General features: G+C 38.9%; 1 protein-coding gene across 14 annotated transcripts in view; it reads right to left on the bottom strand.

Moving 5' to 3' along the window:
- NCKAP5 (NCK associated protein 5) overlaps nt 1-17582 on the bottom strand; it is a 918003-nt gene that overhangs the window by 635826 nt on the left and 264595 nt on the right. For 6 of the 14 annotated variants that reach the window (XM_023622814.2, XM_070241815.1, XM_023622816.2 and 3 more), the window contains exon 3: nt 7556-7612. The exons of the other annotated variants lie outside the window; for them this stretch is intronic. In XM_023622814.2, the coding sequence (XP_023478582.2) occupies nt 7556-7612 (57 nt within the window). The remainder of the gene's footprint in view (nt 1-7555; nt 7613-17582) is intronic. 14 annotated transcript variants of the gene reach the window in all.

A 17582-nucleotide genomic window follows, 5' to 3' on the forward strand; every position in this document is an offset into this window, starting at 1 on the left:
CTGAAATATCACATTGATTCTCATTAGACAACTCACATGGATCTTTTTTGGCCTCTAGACTGGTAAAGCTGATCTCAGGATCATGAATGATTTTTGGAGAGAAACTTTCCCAATCAGCTGTAGGTGGAAGAGAATTTCGATGAATCCAATAGTTTGCCATCAGGAGAGTGGCATTTAGAAGATAAATAGAGAAGTTAGAGAAGTCGAATTTCCCGTTAAAGACAGACCAATTATAAAACCAGTTCCTAAGCAACACTTTGTCTGAAAACACAACCAAGTTACCAATTTCCAAAACGACCAATTCCGAAAGAGTCTATGGTTTTTACTCAAGATGATTTGATACAATCGGTACCCAGAAAGAAATCCAACAGGAACAGAGATAACAAGTAAGGAGATGAGAGGGAAGGTGAATACAGCTAGAGAGACTGAGTGAGATGCTCTGGAACAGGGAGATCACAGCCAGTGTTTGTATGTTGCTTTCAACAGTAGAACTGATATTATTTTGTATAAATCAGGACTGGTGAGTAACCCATAAAAGACTGAGGCAGTGAGGAGAAAGAACAAAAAGGGTGAGAGGAAGAAAGAGGAGAGGATAAACATAATGAAAATGCCACCTCCCAGGCTGTGACAAAGGAAATGTAACAAGGAAGCCTTCAGAAACAAGCTTGACAAAGGGGAAGTTGGCATGTCAGCACGCTCCTTGGAATTTTAGGTAGGCTGACAAAGGACTCCAGTCCAGCCAAGTATAGGGTAAGTCTGGACAGCGAGGGAGTCCTTTCATCGTCCTGATGGTAATGCAGTGAAGTGCCTTCCTCCCCGAGTTGAGAATTGTCCACAGTGGACGTGCCAGTTAGTGTCTGACAAGGACAGGAGCAGGTGGGGAACCTTAGGGGATTGTTTTCTATACTCCAATTGGTTAGAAGGGAGAAATGTTTCCAGAAACAATAGAAGATCATTCATAGAGGAAAATAGGAGAAAACTTTTAGAAGGATGTGATTGGAAAATAAAACCAACTTTAAAAGGCTGGCAAGTGGAAGATCAAATCAAATTAGAGCTGGGAAGGAACTGGAACCAATATATGGTTTGAGGGTCTTCTTATGAAAAAAAGACAGTACCCGCTCAGAGGGAGAATTCGTAACCATCTCACACATGGTAGGTGTGAGATAGCAATGGCTATCCTCAAACAGGAGGCAAGGACTCACTCTGGTGACTGGAGACTTCTTGCTGAGCTCTTCAGAGGCAGCCAGGGCTCCTATCATATGGCTAAGCAGGAGTCTGGGTCTCTTCTTGGAGCATGTGTCTGAGATGAGAGGGAGGGCCTCACCCACCACACAACCAACGAATGCATCCTGCTTTTAACTTTTTTTGGGAGCCGTGATCAAAGAAGAGAAACTTGCAGTGAGCTCTCCTGTGGCATTGAAATTCTGCATAGAAAACTAAAGAATTTGAGAACCTAGGTAGTCATGTCCAGTTCAAGATTAGCCAGAAGGAGAGGGAGGATAGTTTGGGGAGTAAACAGCTGAATGTTTAGAAAAAGTCAAAAAGGTTTGGTTGTCTCAGTCAACAGTCCTTAAGCAGAACTGCAAATATAGATTCAGGGATTTCGTCAGTATCCAGGGTCATATTTTTATGGATCCACAAAATCTCAATAAATATCTTTAAATTGTTTATCTCATTTTAGTGGCATAAAAATGAATATTAATGGGCTGGCTCCATGGTGGAGTGGTTAATTTCACGTGCTCCACTTCAGCAGCCCGGGGTTTGCTGGTTCAGATCCTGGGCCTGGACCTATACACCTCTAATCAAGCCATGCTGTGGCAGGATCCCATGTAGAAGAACTGGAATGACTTACAACTAGGATATACAACTATGTACTAGGGCTTTGGGGAGAAAAAAAAAAAGGAGGAAGATTGGCAACAGATGTTAGCTCACAGACAATCTTCCTCATCAAAAAACAAAAAAAAGCATGGCTAAAAAAGTGAATATTGTGAATGTATTCATAAATAACTTCTGACTAAATACTGCCATGTGGTCCAGTGTCTTTTGGCACTTTTGTTTATGATGTTCCTGTTAAAAGCTAATAAAAAGAGAACAGAGGTAGACTTAATGGATAAATGGCATATGCATGTAACAAATAAAGGCAAAGATAATATACTCACACATTAAACTAACAACCACTGTGTAGCTTGAAGGGTGAAAATTGGAAAGACCATTGGGCCATCATCCATTACAAAACTGTACACGGCAGCCAAACTCAACAGAACCTACTCTTTGAAATAAGTCAGATGGAGAAAGATGATTGCCGTATGACTTCACTCATATATGGAAGATAAACAAACAAATAGAGAACAGATTGGTGGTTACCAGAGCGGAAGGGAGTGTGGGGAGGGCGAAAGGGGTAAAGAGGCACATGTATACCTTGACGGATGACAACTAGACTTTTGTTGGTGAACACAACGTGGTCTATACAGAAGTCAAAATATAATAATGTACACCTGAAACTTATATAATCTTATAAACCAAAGTGACTTCAATAAAATAAAAAGAACCTACTCTTAGTGGAAAGACCATAGAAGACCACATACAAGTTCCAAGTCTAGCAAAGGTTTCAGCAAAACAGCACTATCTACCATATTAAATTCATGTCATATATTTGAATTTTATTGCTTTCACAGTTTTTAATTTGTAAATTTATTTTGGTTCTATAACTAAATGAGAATAATAAGCTTTAGTGTGTGTAGAAGGAAGGACAAATAACCAAGGAAGAAAGAGAAACATAAATCTGTAAAAACAGTGTCGAAAAGTCCAGGGTAAGCCATGGCTTAAAAAAACCTCATGAAATCTACAAAGAGTGTTAGGTTAAGACTGTGTTTCGAGTCAGATGAGAACAAGGATGGGACTGACTTATTGCTTGACACAGATGATGTAATGCTGCTAGAAGCGACGGAGAAAGCCAATCATTCAATTCCTATATTGCTTCCACCTTTCCTATCAAGGCAGATGAACTCCAGGTTGAAAAGAAGAGGAAAACATGAAGCCCAAAATTAGTGGAGAGATCCCAAGGAAGATTAGCAAACAGCTTTGCATAAATCCAAGTCTCAACAATAAATTACACTCTGGGTAATGAAAGGACCTCAGATGGGACCGTGGAAGCACTGTTGGCAATCTTTGGGGAATCGGGATGAGTCAGAGAGGGGCCCATATTAAAAGCAGGAAAATGTGGTTTGTTTTTTAAGAACATTTCAGAAAGATTTTTCTTTCCAAAATCAAAGGAAAAAGCTGGATTTAGAAGCTACAAATCAGTTTGTAGGCTGACCACCCCCCGCCCCCAAGAAAGAACCATTTCTAGAATGCAATGTTTTAAAAGAGAGTATATGACAATTAGAAATCGATGGTCACTAGGAGTTACAGGGATGCCCTAAGAACAAGTCCCATTCACATCTTTTTGGAAAAAGGTGACAAGACTGAGAGGCAAAGTGAATCCGGATTTCTACTGAGTGTTTAATAAAATATTTCTTGATGACCAAGAAGCAGGATATAGAAATAGGGATTAGACGATCGTTTTAGTTAAGTGAAATTGCAGAGGCAAACTGTGGTGTTCTCTGCCTAACAATTGTGCCGACATGATGCAACAGGGGATCATGAAATGCCTGGACTTGGAGTCAGAAATCTACAGTTGAGAAACTGCTTTGCAACTGATTAGTCCGGAGTCCACAAATGCAGCCCACTACCCGTTTTCGTAAATCAAGTTTTACTGGAACAGTCACTCACATCTGTTTCCCCACTGTCTATGGCGGCTTTCGTGCTTCAGCGGCAGAGGTGAAGAGCTGCCACAGAGACCATCTGGCCCACAAAGCTAAAGAATTTACTACTGGGCCCTTGACAGAAAAAGTTCGTCAACTCCCTGACTAGTCACATAAGCTAGAATATATTCTTTCTGATATTCATTTTCATCATCCACCTTAACAGAAATTGATAACTATAGCAAACGCATCAGAAGGTATCTAATGAAATAATGTATGGGAAAGCTCTTTATGGATTGTAATGTGCTATATGCATAGAAAGCATATCTTATTATAATCACTCTTCCTGTTCAAAGATTAATAGCAGTGCTTTTCACATTAAAGGCATGCCAATATCTGGTACACAGGAGACTTTCAAAAATACTGAATTGACTTTTAGATGAATGGATGGATGGATGGATGGATGGATGGATGGATGATGGTGGTAACCACATCTTACTTAGTGCTAACTATGTCCAGGGGCATAAAGAGTTTTAGACACAGCAGCTCATCTTATCCTTGCAACAGACTTGGGACATTATTTACATTTTACTGCTGAGTAAAGGAAAAGAGATTTAAACAATAACAATATCAAGAGCAACAACTAATATTTATAAAGCGCTTGCCATGTCCTAGCCACTGTGCTAAGTGCTTATTAAATGCTATTTCAGTTAATCCTCTCAAATGCTTCATGAAGTAAGTGTTAGTATCATCATCATTATTCCAGATTTATAGATAAGAACATAGAGTGCCAGAGAAGCTAAGTAACTTCCCACAGTCACACATCTGGTAAGCAGCAGAGCTGAAATTTAAAACCTTGTTTTCCTGACTCTGATCTGACCATCATATGCTGGGACAACTGATTTACATGAACAAGCCTAAGTTTATTAAGGATAAATGTAAAATCTGATTAGAATGACTTAAAATTAACTGAACTATCTGAAGGAACCTAATAGCAGTCCCTATGAAAAATATGTTTTTATTTATTTTTATTTATTTATTTATTTTCTTGGGGAAGATCAGCCCTGAGCTAACTGCTGCCAATCCTCCTCTTTTTGCTGAGGAAGACTGGTCCTGAGCTAACATCCGTGCCCATCTTCCTCTACTTTATATGTGGGACGCCTGTCACAGCATGGCTTGACAAGTAGTGCCATGTCTGCGCCTGGGATCCAAACCGGCGAATCCCAGGCCACCGAAGCAGAATGTCCTAACTTAACCGCTGTGCCACCAGGCTGGCCCCCAAAATATGTTTTTTGAAAATGTTTTACACTGAGGTAATTTTAGACAAAGAAAAATTACAAAAGTAGTGTAGAATTCCCATTATATTCCTCACACAGCTTCCCCTAAAGTTAACGTGTTATATAAATATAGCACAATGGTGCGAACCAGGAAATTAACATTGGTACAATACCATTAACTAAACTAAAGATCTTACTGGAACTTCAGTTTTCCCACTAATATCCTTTTCCGTGCCAAGATCCTGTCTCGGATCCCACTTTACATTTAGTTGTCATCTCTCCTCAGTCTCCCCCAGTCAGTAACAGCTCCTCGGCCTTTCCCTGGCCTTCATGTTCTTGACACTTTGGAAGAATAGTGATTAGTTATTTTGTCAAATATCTCTCAATTTAGGTTTGTCTGATGTTTTTTCCCTCATGATTGGACTAAGGCTATTTATTTTTGGCCAGAACATCCCAGAAATGATGCTGTGTCCTCTGTATCATACCAGGGGGTTCCCAACATTGGTATGTTTTATTATTTGTTTTAACGGAATACAGTCTCAGTAAGCTGACATGTAGCCTAGTTATTAATACACACATGTGCATGCAAATGCACACAAAATCTCATGAGAGTTCCAACTATATTAAGAAATTGTTGAGAACCACAAGCAAAAGTAGTATCGGTTCTACCTTTCTCTCCAATGGCTAGATTACTGGAATGAGCACTGGGGTGACAGAGGCTATGAGCACCCCAAGTTTACTTCCTGTTGCTCACTGTATTCCGACTAGTTGATGAAGCATGTTGACTGACAGAACTGGACACAATGTGTGTATCTGAACCCCAAAAGACAAGATTAGCTCGGATCATGCTCCAAATACTCACTCAGTGCCTACTATGTGTCAGGCTAGCCCCTGGTTGCCTGCCCCACCTGTGAGCCAGGCTTCTTGAATGATGGACACTAGGAGAAAGATTTTTCCAGAATTCAACCATTATACTTGACAAAACAATAAAAAATATATGGCTTGATTCTATCATTTTGATTGAAAGACATAAGACCCTGAAAGCCAGGGGAGTTTATTTTCTCACATCTTGTTCACCACATAGCCAAATTCAAAACTGCAGCTGAAGGAAGAAAGAGCTTGCTGTGAAGATGTCGAAGACCGTCTCTCTCCTCACACAGGCATAATTACGGAGGCCTAAGGAGACTCTGTTGTTATTTATTGATCAGATTTCTGGTTTTCCTGGATTTCATCATTGTTTCCCTCACTTTTCTTGTTAGATTTATACTGTCTGAAAACTATAGCTTCATTCAGTTTGAAATGTGTTCACTCTATGATTCAGTCATTGTGAGGGAAAAAGCCTTCAATAATTAAAGTCACAGAGGTGCCCCTCGCTGGCACTCTAGTACTCCTGTAAGATGTCCATCATCAAGATTTCTACAGAAAATGCCTTATTCAACAATATGCTCTTATTATTTCAGTTATAGACACTTTTCTGATAGCATACATTTAAAACACATAATAAAGGAATAGAAGGAAAAAAGAGTGGCTCATCTTAAAAATGAAAAACCTGCAGAAGTAGAAAAAAATAGTTTAGTGGACAAATTTTTTTTTATAGTTCAGTTTTTGTAATTTTTGATAACCATTTTAAGTAACAATTTCCATTCTGAGAACCCTTCTTTATAAACTTGTATCAATAGTAAAAGAGCAAAGAAGATAAAGTCAGAAATTTGAGAATTAAAACAAAAATTGGTGATTAAAATCTTAAATATTTTAATTAAGTACTGGCGGCAAGAAACATCTGTTTTATGAGCCTTCCTTTTCCAGTGCTTATTAAAATCATATGACACTTAAAAAAATTATAGTATGCCAAAAATTTAACTAAAACAGTAAGGAAGCTTTATTAAACACTTATTGATTCAATGTCTCCTAAAATTAAGACTTGAAGAGATTTTAAAGGGTCATATAGGGTGTAAATTGATATGATCTTTCTGGAGGACAATTTACTACTATGTATAAAAGTTTTAAAGTGCATTTGCAACACTCCTACTCTCAGAATTTATCATAAGGAAATGGTAATACAAATACACAATAATATATGTGCATCACGGCTTTATTTATTATATAAAAAAGACATAAATGCCCCAAATAGGGATTGCTTAATAAATTTCAAGTCAAGTGATCCTCAACTCCCATACATTCAACCTTGAAATAACCTGGGCTTCCATGAAATCTCTTTGCAATTCTTCTCATATGCTAAATGCCGGCTTTTGCTCATTTGACCAGACAGAAAAAATTTGAACAAAATAACAGCAGAAACATCAACAACAAAACTCTTCCCCTCCATGGAAAGGTGGCACTCCCTGAATGATGTGGCCCGGTCACTGAGCTGCAGCCCTGCCTTCCTTGGTATCCTGGGGCATAAGAAATTGTGGCTTTTTACTGCAGCTGTTTCCCCAAACCAGAGCAGAGGGGACAGTGGGTGGGTGGAGAAGGGATGCAGCAGACCCGAGCACAGGCTTGCTCCCCATCAAGGCAGAGGGACTTGACTTTTACCTCAGCCACAGGTTGGTTTCCTAGGTAAGATTTTGTTTGCAGCTGTATTCTGAAGCCCTAAAAGAAAATACAAGTTTGAAAAACACTGCTGTAATGCCCAACACTCTTATTTTTTTTAAATGAGTATAAACCAGAAAAACAAGGTGCTGATTTTATTTATTTATTTATCTTTGAGCAGAAGATCAGCCCTGAGCTAACATCTAAAGCCAATCTTCCTCTTTTTGCCCAAGGAAGATGGTCGCTGAGCTAACATCGGTGCCATCTTCCTCTATTTTATGTGGGACACAGCCACAGCATGGCTTGACGAGCAGTGCTAGGGTCCACACCCGGGATCCAAACCTGCGAACCCTAGGCTGAGGAAGTTGAGTACAAAAAGTTAACGACTATGCCACCAGGCAGGCCCCAAATGTTCTGATTTTAGTCACAGGGACTGTAGCTCTTATAAGTTTACAACAGGGCTACAATCTCTTATCCAAAGCCCTTTGTACCATGCATTTTGAAATTCAGAATATTTTGTATTTACTAGATAATTAATAGAGAACGCATATTCTATGATGTACCTGAAGGACTTCGAGTGGCAATTCATAGTCAAATACATTCATATTTCTAAAGTAAAACATATAAATGCTTACACTAAATGAATTAAATAAAAGCCATAAGTTGCCTGACACCAATTTACATCAGATTTTTCTGCCAACTGAGTTGGGCCAAACCTTTAAAAAAAAAGAAAAAAACCTTTTGACTTTTAGAGCTTTATGGACATTGGGATTATGGCTCAGCGACTGTGCGCTGTGTGATGGAGACAAAGCCGGATTCATGAGGAGCTGGAAGTGGAGACCTCAGCGAAATCAAATGCCCACTGAACTGAAGCCAGGCAAATGGAGATCCCATTAGGAAGGCAAAGAGGAAATGGAAAGATTCTGTACAACAGGTAGAAATAGGTCATCAAAGATGATAAATTGGGGATTATATATCCCTTTCAGCAATCAGTATGTATGTCTATTCCTACGTCATTCTCTAAAATACGTTTTTAAGAAGGGACTACGTATAACTTACTATCCATACAATGCCATAATAATTTGGGGAAGTGAAAATACGTCTACCTTATATTAAGTGGGAAAGGCTGCCAAGAAATAAGTATTTTTCCCATTATTAGATAGATAGATAGATAGATAGATGGATAGATAGGTAGATAGACAGATCTCTTACTCATGTGTGCACATGGATTAAAAAAACTCTATGTGAAATGATAAATTCCAAAATGTTAATAGTGTTTATCTCAGGGTAGTACAAATTCAGTTGATTTTTAATTTCTTCTTTGTTTCTGTATTATTTCGATTTTTTTTATAATGAGAAAGTATTATTTTTGTGAACAGAAAAAGAAAAGCTCTTTACTTTTGGTGAAAAATGCAATTATTAGCATTTTATATATAATTTAGTCCCTCAGGACTCAAGTAATTCACCCTAAGGTCACATTGTTAATTCGTAGCAAAATTATATTTGGACCCATGTCCTTTGACTCCTAGCGCTGTGTCCTCTCCATTTTTCCATGCTACATTTCAAAATGAAGCATGAGGTATGGTCCCTGTCTTGGCAGAGCTAACGACTGAGTGGAGATAAGTAACATAGATAGGAAGCAATGATTAAACATTACAAGATGCTATCTACTTAAGTAACTGCTGCAAATCCTTTTGGAAGGTGGGGGGCACATATAAATCTCAAATGAAAGACAATGAAATATAACATTACACCACACATATCACAAATCCCTATGAATCCAGAGCAGCAGAAGATAAGACTTTAGAAGTACCAGAGAAGGCTTCATGGGTAAAGATGGAAATGCTTTCAAAAGGCTAAGATCAGGGAAGATATTTCCACAAGGACATATCCAGACAGCATGACTGACAATTGACAGTAGAGATAAGACTTTATATGTGCTGGGGAATGGGGGAATGGGACGGGACAGGTGGAATGGGGCCAGATCATGAAAGGCTTCAAAAGCCAAGAAAAGGGTGGTTTAGATTTGATGTGGAAAGAAATAGGAGCCATAGGCAACTTTCATGAAGGAGACCAAGTGACAAAAGCCACTTAAATGGTATGAGTGTGTAGGACGGGTAGACAAGGGGAGACTGGAGTCCAAGAGGCCAAGCACAGGGCTATGGAAGTGATGACGAGCCATGTAAAGTGACAAAGGATCAGAATTAGGAGTGGAAGTAAAAAGCTGAGTCACAAAGATCCAAGTTTTGAATGAATGTCTCTGAAAACAGTGATCCTTTGACAGATACAGATGGTTTATTGAGGCTCACCATCTCAGAAGGGAGAGCAAAGAATCAAGAAAACATTGTGTTCCTGTTCATTAAAATTATACTATAACTATTTAGCTTTGTAGATTCAAGCACTGAGGCCAAGGGGCCAGGTTCAAACTTCCAATTTGCAATATAGTTTGATTCTGTTCTGAAGCTTAAATCATACTGTTCTCATTTCATGCAGCTCCCACAAATGCAGGGCTAGGCTGAAAATAAGGAAGATAGACAAGTCAATACCAATTAAACGAAAACAACAATTAAAAAAAACAAGCAAAAATCCTCAAAATATGAACACTAGATCAATAGCACTTTCTTTGCGTGTTCGAACAGGACCTCATGGGGCTTCAACAGTATTCAAACGTTTTCTTTTGATTTATTTGTAAAAGAGAAAAGAGAGATTATAACTGTAGAGGATGGACTAAAATTCAAGCAGTTGTGTCTGTTTCCTGTGTCTGCCTACGTCTTCTGCATTTTGTTTGAAGTGTTTTTTAAGAAATGATTCATCATCTTCATCCCATCTGCTCCATCAGGCATACCTTGTTTGGGTCAGAGTGGCAGGTTTAGCTGGGACCCCATTGCCTCTGAATCTTTAAATAGACAGTGCTTTGAATTTCATTGCAGAGATCAGGTGACATCCAAATCCACTTAACGGTTCACTGGTATGGTTTTTGATGTCATCGGAGACCTTGATGAAATTACAATCCTATTAGTCACGATGGGGGAAGACAGGAGACCTTAGGTGGCTAATGTTCCATTCATAACAAGAAAGAGACGTTTAGCATTTGTAAAGGGCATTGATTTCTGATAGTTCCCTGAAGAACAGGGCTCAAGTGAAGAAATATGACCAGAAAAGGCTCGGGAAAGAAATGATAGAAAAGGCAAGATTGCACTTATTCAAACAACTTAACACTGTGGACTTTTTACAACTTCGCTTGAATAAAAGAGAATAGAGTATTCTTGTAAATGTGGGCAGGAGGAAGGGCAGTGCGGGACAGGAAGGACATGCCTAGCTATACGCAGAGATTCTGTTACTGAGAAATCTGGGAAATTTACACCAAGCCCTTGATTGATGGCAAGGAGATGCCTCTAAATATAAAGGGTAAATGGAGGTTATATGGAAAGGGCTTTTAATCTGGGTGATAAATTGCCAGATTCAATTATGCTTAATGAGTCTCATCAATGCGTAGCTAGACTCAAGAAAATAATAAGACCCCTTTCAGAGCCTGGTATAAACAAATTAGAAGAATTAATAATAAAATTCCTATTAATGTGCATGCAATTTCAAGAAGCTAATGAAGTCAATTTTAAAAATTTGACTAATATATTTTTAGTATTTTTAAAAAAATGCCTGATCATCAAAATGGGTTCATTTTCAGTTTGGGTTTTTTCACTCAAATATGTCCTATATAAGACGTAAAGGATTACATTTCTTTTGGTTAACTCTTCTCCAGGGAGAGCCCTGGTAAGAAGTTATGGGATATGACAAAGAGAGTGTCGCAGGCGCTAGAATGCTTAAGATGCTTATCGACCTGAAAGTAACAAATGAGATCCATTCAAGTGAATTTGCCAAGTCTCATAATATGCCTCAGAACCAAATGGAGACTACAGGAAGACATGAATTTGCAGTCACCAGACTGGCAAAACATAAATCTTTTCTTCTCAGTATAGTCTCAGGTAGGAAATAAGAAGCAGGATCTGAAAACATCCATATGTGATTCAAAACAGAAGTGGTTGTCTCTATTAGTGAAGATCCTCGAACCTACACGAGAGAAAATCTGCTGGTTTTGCATCAACAAATATTTGTACAATGTACCATCAGTCGTGGATTAGAAATCAGACTCTCATTTCTTGTCATTAGGATTGTTTTAAGCCATCATTTTAAACAGAATCCCAATACTCAAGCGTATAATCAAAACATGTGGGAGATGAGAAAAAAAGTAGCCCCTGTTTTGTAGTTAAATCCCTAGGCGAGAAGCCACAATCAGACATCTGTGCTTAGTTAGATTTCCATGAAAACAAATGCCATGTGCTCCTTAATGCAATGGGAAATAACATAACTCATGGTCTGCGAATGGCACCAAGGGGCATGGAGATTGCCTGCAATGATGTCCGCTTCAGAAGTTAGGAAGAAAGCTGTTTATAATATTACTAGATACTACGCGTAGTGTCTGGCATATAGTAAGCACTCAATAAATATTTCTTCAAATCTGAATGGAAGAGTGAGTTCCTTTATATACAATCTGCTATGTAAAGTTTGTACATCCTCTATTTTACTATAAAAATAACATATGTTCTCATGCACATCTGCTTCAACTTCTGAATCAATAAAGACTGAGAGCCAATCTCTCCTCAAACATTTTTCTTTCCTGGGCTGCTAATGTGCTGCTCCCGCCTGGTTCTGCCTCCAAACCTCTGAGTATTTATTTATCGAGCTTCTCCTCGTGTCACTTGTTGCTGTCCCGATCCCGTTCATTTTCTCACAAATTAATTGACAAATTCATGGCTTCAATTAATGCCTCTATGCAATCCTGCCCTCAAATATTTACAAACTACCATTATACTAGATTTTGTAATGGATGAAAAGTAGAATTAATCTAAGGTGTCTATCCTCAGCATTATAATATAGTTTAGAAAGAAATGAATATATACATTCAAGGTTAAATAATGATTTTCAGGCCAAGTGAGTGAATAGACCCAGAATTAGGAAAGAGAGTCATGTTGTTGCTGGCAAAGGAGATGAAAGGAGATTGAGTTGGTCTTGAAGGATGAACAGGATTCACATATGGACATCTCAGAGAGGAGAAAGTATCAGGAAGGTCAACTATGATAAGCCAAGATTGTGGGGATGGAAAAGTACATGGCTGGTTTAGGGTCAGTGAGGAGACTACTGTGTCTGCCATGCAGGTTTCATTATAGGAATGATGAGGGATGTGATGGGCAGGCAGATGGACCCACTCTGGAGACATTCAAACGCTACATTGAAGAACGAGATTTTATCCCATAGACAAAAAGGAACTATGCGGAATTTTAAGCATGGAAGAGACAATAAAATTTATCTGCTCCTTATTTCCTACTGACTGTAGGGTACTTTATCAATATATCATCACTGCATGACTGTTCCAAAACTCATGTTTCTTTTCCCTATGTCCACTGGCTCAGCCGTTTCCGTCAGTGACAATGAGTATTCTTCTTGGATTCAAAGGCTGATGTCCTTGGACATATTTTTGATGTTTGTCTCCAGCTTCAAAATCAGTTAAAGATTCACTGACCAAAATTACCTTGTGGTGTTTTAAATAAGTTCAAATTCCTAGACCCTGTTCCAGACCAATTGAATCAGGACAGATTTTGAGACCCAGATTACTACCTGTTATACGATGAATAAAATTGTTGACCAATTGCTACTACTCTTCCTTCCAAACATCTTTCAACTTTCTCATTTCCCTTTAAGCCCATTTGATCACTGTAACTCAGAACTTCCTCATCTTTGACCAGTTACTACCACAGGCAACCTTCTGGTTTAATACCAGCATTTCCTTTGTAGAATTCACTTGGGCTCTGGGAAAACAGCATAACTGTAGCTCAGTGGTGCCCAGAGGTTTCGGTCTAGTGATCCTGATGATGCAAACCCTTTGCCAGTAGGGCAGTAAGGTAGTCAAACAAACCTGGGAAGCTCAGATCAGGCTCTGATAACTTAGCCACTCTGTGTGGATACAGGCCAGACTACAAGTCCTTGTAGCAATCCCTGGCCCCTTAGACAAGCCACTGTCCAAGCAATTCCTCAATGAAGATACCTCCTGAGACAGCCCTCTTTGAGGTCGCTTTCACAGCCTAGTTTCAAGGCGAAGTGAGCAACAGCCATGTTATGATTTCAAAAGTCTCCTCCTCACCCACCCCAAATCACCACACCTCTGTGAACATCTGAAATGTCTCTACCATGATTAGTTTCAGCTCAAATCTCCAAAATTAGATATTCCTTCAACTGACTTAAAATTTTCTCTCCTTAAATAAATTACATTTTCCAGAACTCTCTTAAGACTTAACTGTTATTTATAATATAGTATAAGTTAAAAAGAAAGTTCCTAGAATCAGGTTCTCTTGGGTTCCAGTCCTAATTCTTCTGCTTACTTTGTGTGATTTTGGTTATGGTGTGTAAACATTCCTAGTCTCAACTTCCTCGTCTACAAATTTGGAATGATAAAAATACAGCTTAGAATGTAGGGTTGTTGAGATGATTTACTGTATATATTTGTCAAAAGGCCTGGTACATGGTAAATACTCACTAATGTTAGACATTATTAGTATTCTGTTATGTTGTTATGCTTAAATCTTAGTGTAAAGGCATTTATCTAGTCCTTACTCAAGAACGTTGAAAAAAAAATGACAGAAAGGAAGTACAGAGGTAGGACAGTAGAAGTAGGATAAAGAGACACTGTCAAGGCTCAAATGATGTACAGAAAAGATGGGTGGTGTATGGATGAGGGGAGTAGATGCCAGACCTTGCCTATGTCATGATTTGGGGCAGGACTGGCCCTGCCTAAGGCATGACTTGTATGAGCCAGATTTGCTTTCTATGAAACATGAGATTTTGTTTGAAAAAGATGAGTATAGACAGGCTGGGAGGACACATATGACAAAGTGAGGACCCCTTTAGATTCTCTCAGGACTCCTGGACTTCACAGGAAATCCTCTTATTTCCTTGGGTGAAAAACATTTTTTTTAATTTTCAAAAAGAATTATTTTAGGAGTCACAAAATATAGTAGTATATTTAGCAATGTCATTAACATGCTTTTATTGTTAAAGGACTAAATCATATGGAGAACTCAAGATAGATAACTATATTCATACACATATCATAGACAAATTCCCTTGAAAGTACTAGCATAAGGGCAGGGGCACATAATATTTAGGTTCAAAGGCTATATAGGAAACCATTGTATTTGCTTTGTAGAAAAATAAACAAACAACTAAAAGTTGCACACTATTTATCAAACAGTTTCCCCCTTTGTGAACTTTACAAATATTAAGATTCTAGAAAATAAAAGAGGTAAACTGTGAAATGTAAATAGTAAAAAGTAATTAAGCAAACTTTTGTTTCCAGACAACAAAACTTCTATTTCCACTGTATGTCTCTCTTCCTTCTCCTCATACTACCACCAACTTGCACACAATTTATCCCTCCACATGCTTTATGTACAGATCTCAGTGATTAGCAAATCTGATGCCATCATTAGAAGCAAAATGAAAGAGATTTGTGTATAGAAGAAAGCACTCGGATCCTGGACCCGCCAAATTATTTGTTTAAACAAATAACTACAATTCACTTGGTCTTAGTTTCCTACATGAAAGTGAGAATTCAGTTGGGGCCCCTGATGGCAGGGTCAGTGTCCACTATTTCTTTGGGTTCATTGTCCCTGCAAAGAATTCTGGATGTCACACAGGGTGAATAATCATATGGAGCTGAATGGCTGGCCTCTCCCATCTCACAAGGTCTGGATTCTGTAAGAGGGCCACAAAGCTCTCTGACAATCATCCTCCAACCCATCTCATCAGTCACAAATCCCAGGGAAGGTGATTTAGAGGATTTTTTAGCAGCATGTGTAGCACCAGCTTCTTAACACTGCTGGCTGAACTTTGTCCTGCTTTCTTTTGGAAACCTCAGTCTTCCCACACCCATACCTCTTCGATATCAAAGAGACAGCAGCACATGTAGGATCCTGACCACAGATCTGGAAGAAAGGAAATTCACCTTTGAGGTAAGTTTTGCTCCTTTTCTGTCTGCATCATACGAGGGCTCAAGGAAGGAGGCCTCAAAGAAGGAAGAAATTTCCTTCTCAACAGCATACTTCTCTTCTAGATTTGCATCTTCACGGAGAGTTGGTCCTACAATTCTTTTACCAACCCATCTTTCTTAGGCCCCTTCGAACTGAGTAAGTTCTCCTCGTTAGCTTCCCCACACTTTGAAACCTTTCTTAACTGAACTCACTCTATTTCCCTTCCAATGGCTATGAATTTCTTTCTTCTTCCCTTCTTTTACATCCCCTCTCCTACCAGCACCACCACCCATCACCATCCCATCTCCAGCCAACGTCAGGTCACACAGATGGCAAACCAATCACAAAATAAGCATAAAACCTACTTTTCTCTGTGCTGTTCCTCTTCAGGGAAAGGAGAATCATCTCCAAAGCACATTATAAGAGCCACACAACTGGGGATGTAATCAGCCTCAGGAAAATACTCATTAGACTTTCTGCCTGAGGCCAAATTAACTGTCTTTCCTCTGTTCAGAAATACTCAGAGGGCTCCTGAAATTCCATTAAGGGTATACCCCAAAGCCAACAGGCACTCTAACAACTGGATTTCAAACTCTTCTAAGTGGGACAACCCCAAATTCATAAATTCAGTCACTCTCTATCCCTATGCCCTTCTTACAGTTGGGGAACAGAGGGGCATACTGCCACAGCCCCACAGGGGATAGAAAGAAGTAGTGCTTACCTGGCAATGGGACAAATCCCTAAGAGGAACCCTTTTCAGGTGGAAAATTCTCGTTCCAACTTCCACTATCATTTCAAATGGTAGACACTCATTCAAAAACATATTGCTCCCATAATCTTAGGCTGTCTTTGGCATTTCAGAGCTTACCTATCATAATGTCTCATCTTCCAAAATGGTATTATATTGGTATTCTTATAGGGTATCAGTAATGATAAAAGGAGACAAAAGTAGGCAGGGGTGGCCAGAACTGTGAAATGAGCCAGATGAAATGAATCTAGCATATATTTACATATCTGAAAAATAAATGGATAATAACCCAAAAACCAACATTTTTAAGAGTAGGCATGTAAATGAATACAGGAAATTTAAAAAGGGAAATGGATCTAATGTCCAAAAGACCAGCAGAAGCAGGGAATAGAGTGCTTCAGAATACGGTCATTAAGACCAGTCAGGGAGGTTGGCTCTCCAGGACCAGAGGCCTGGCTAGGCATTCAGGGAAGTGTAGTGATCCTCACCAAGAAGGGCCAGGCAATGTACTCAGGCACAGGTACAATAGGAATGAGTAGAAGGGTCAGAGCTTTGATGTCAGCACAAGGCTGGCCCATATTATCAATAAATACCCAACAAACATCTGATGAATGAATGAATTAACTAATTTACAATGAAGTAGATATCAGAAATGATGAATTATCTCCAATACATGACACTGATATCTCAAATTCAGTATACCCAAACCTAACAAAAATAAATGATTTATAAAGGCAATGATACTGGAAATCGGGAACAAATTCCAATATATGGTGACTGACATCTGAAACTCAGTATCTTCACACCCAACTAAAACCATGTGAGATGTGGTGTCACTACTCACCCACTCACACAAACCAGGAATCTGGGCAATGTCCTCAACTCCTCCTTCTCCACCATTTGCCACAGTACTATGACACCAAGTTCTCCTGCATCTACATTCTAAATACACTTTAAATATATCCCCTTCTTTCCATCCTCATGGCCACTGCCATTAAATTTCTATCTTTATCAAGCCTCACCGAGACCCTTGCAAAGACTAACTGCGGTAGAAATAGCTAGAGAACTAGAATTAGAAGTGGAGCCTGAAGGTCTGACTGAATTGCTGCCATGTCATGATAAAACTTTAACAGATGAGGATTTGCTTCTTATGGATGAGCAAAGAAAGCAGTTTCTTGAAATGAAATCTACTCCTGGTGAA

The sequence above is a fragment of the Equus caballus genome, chromosome 18, assembly GCF_041296265.1.
Source record: "Equus caballus isolate H_3958 breed thoroughbred chromosome 18, TB-T2T, whole genome shotgun sequence".
Lineage (NCBI taxonomy): Eukaryota > Metazoa > Chordata > Mammalia > Perissodactyla > Equidae > Equus > Equus caballus.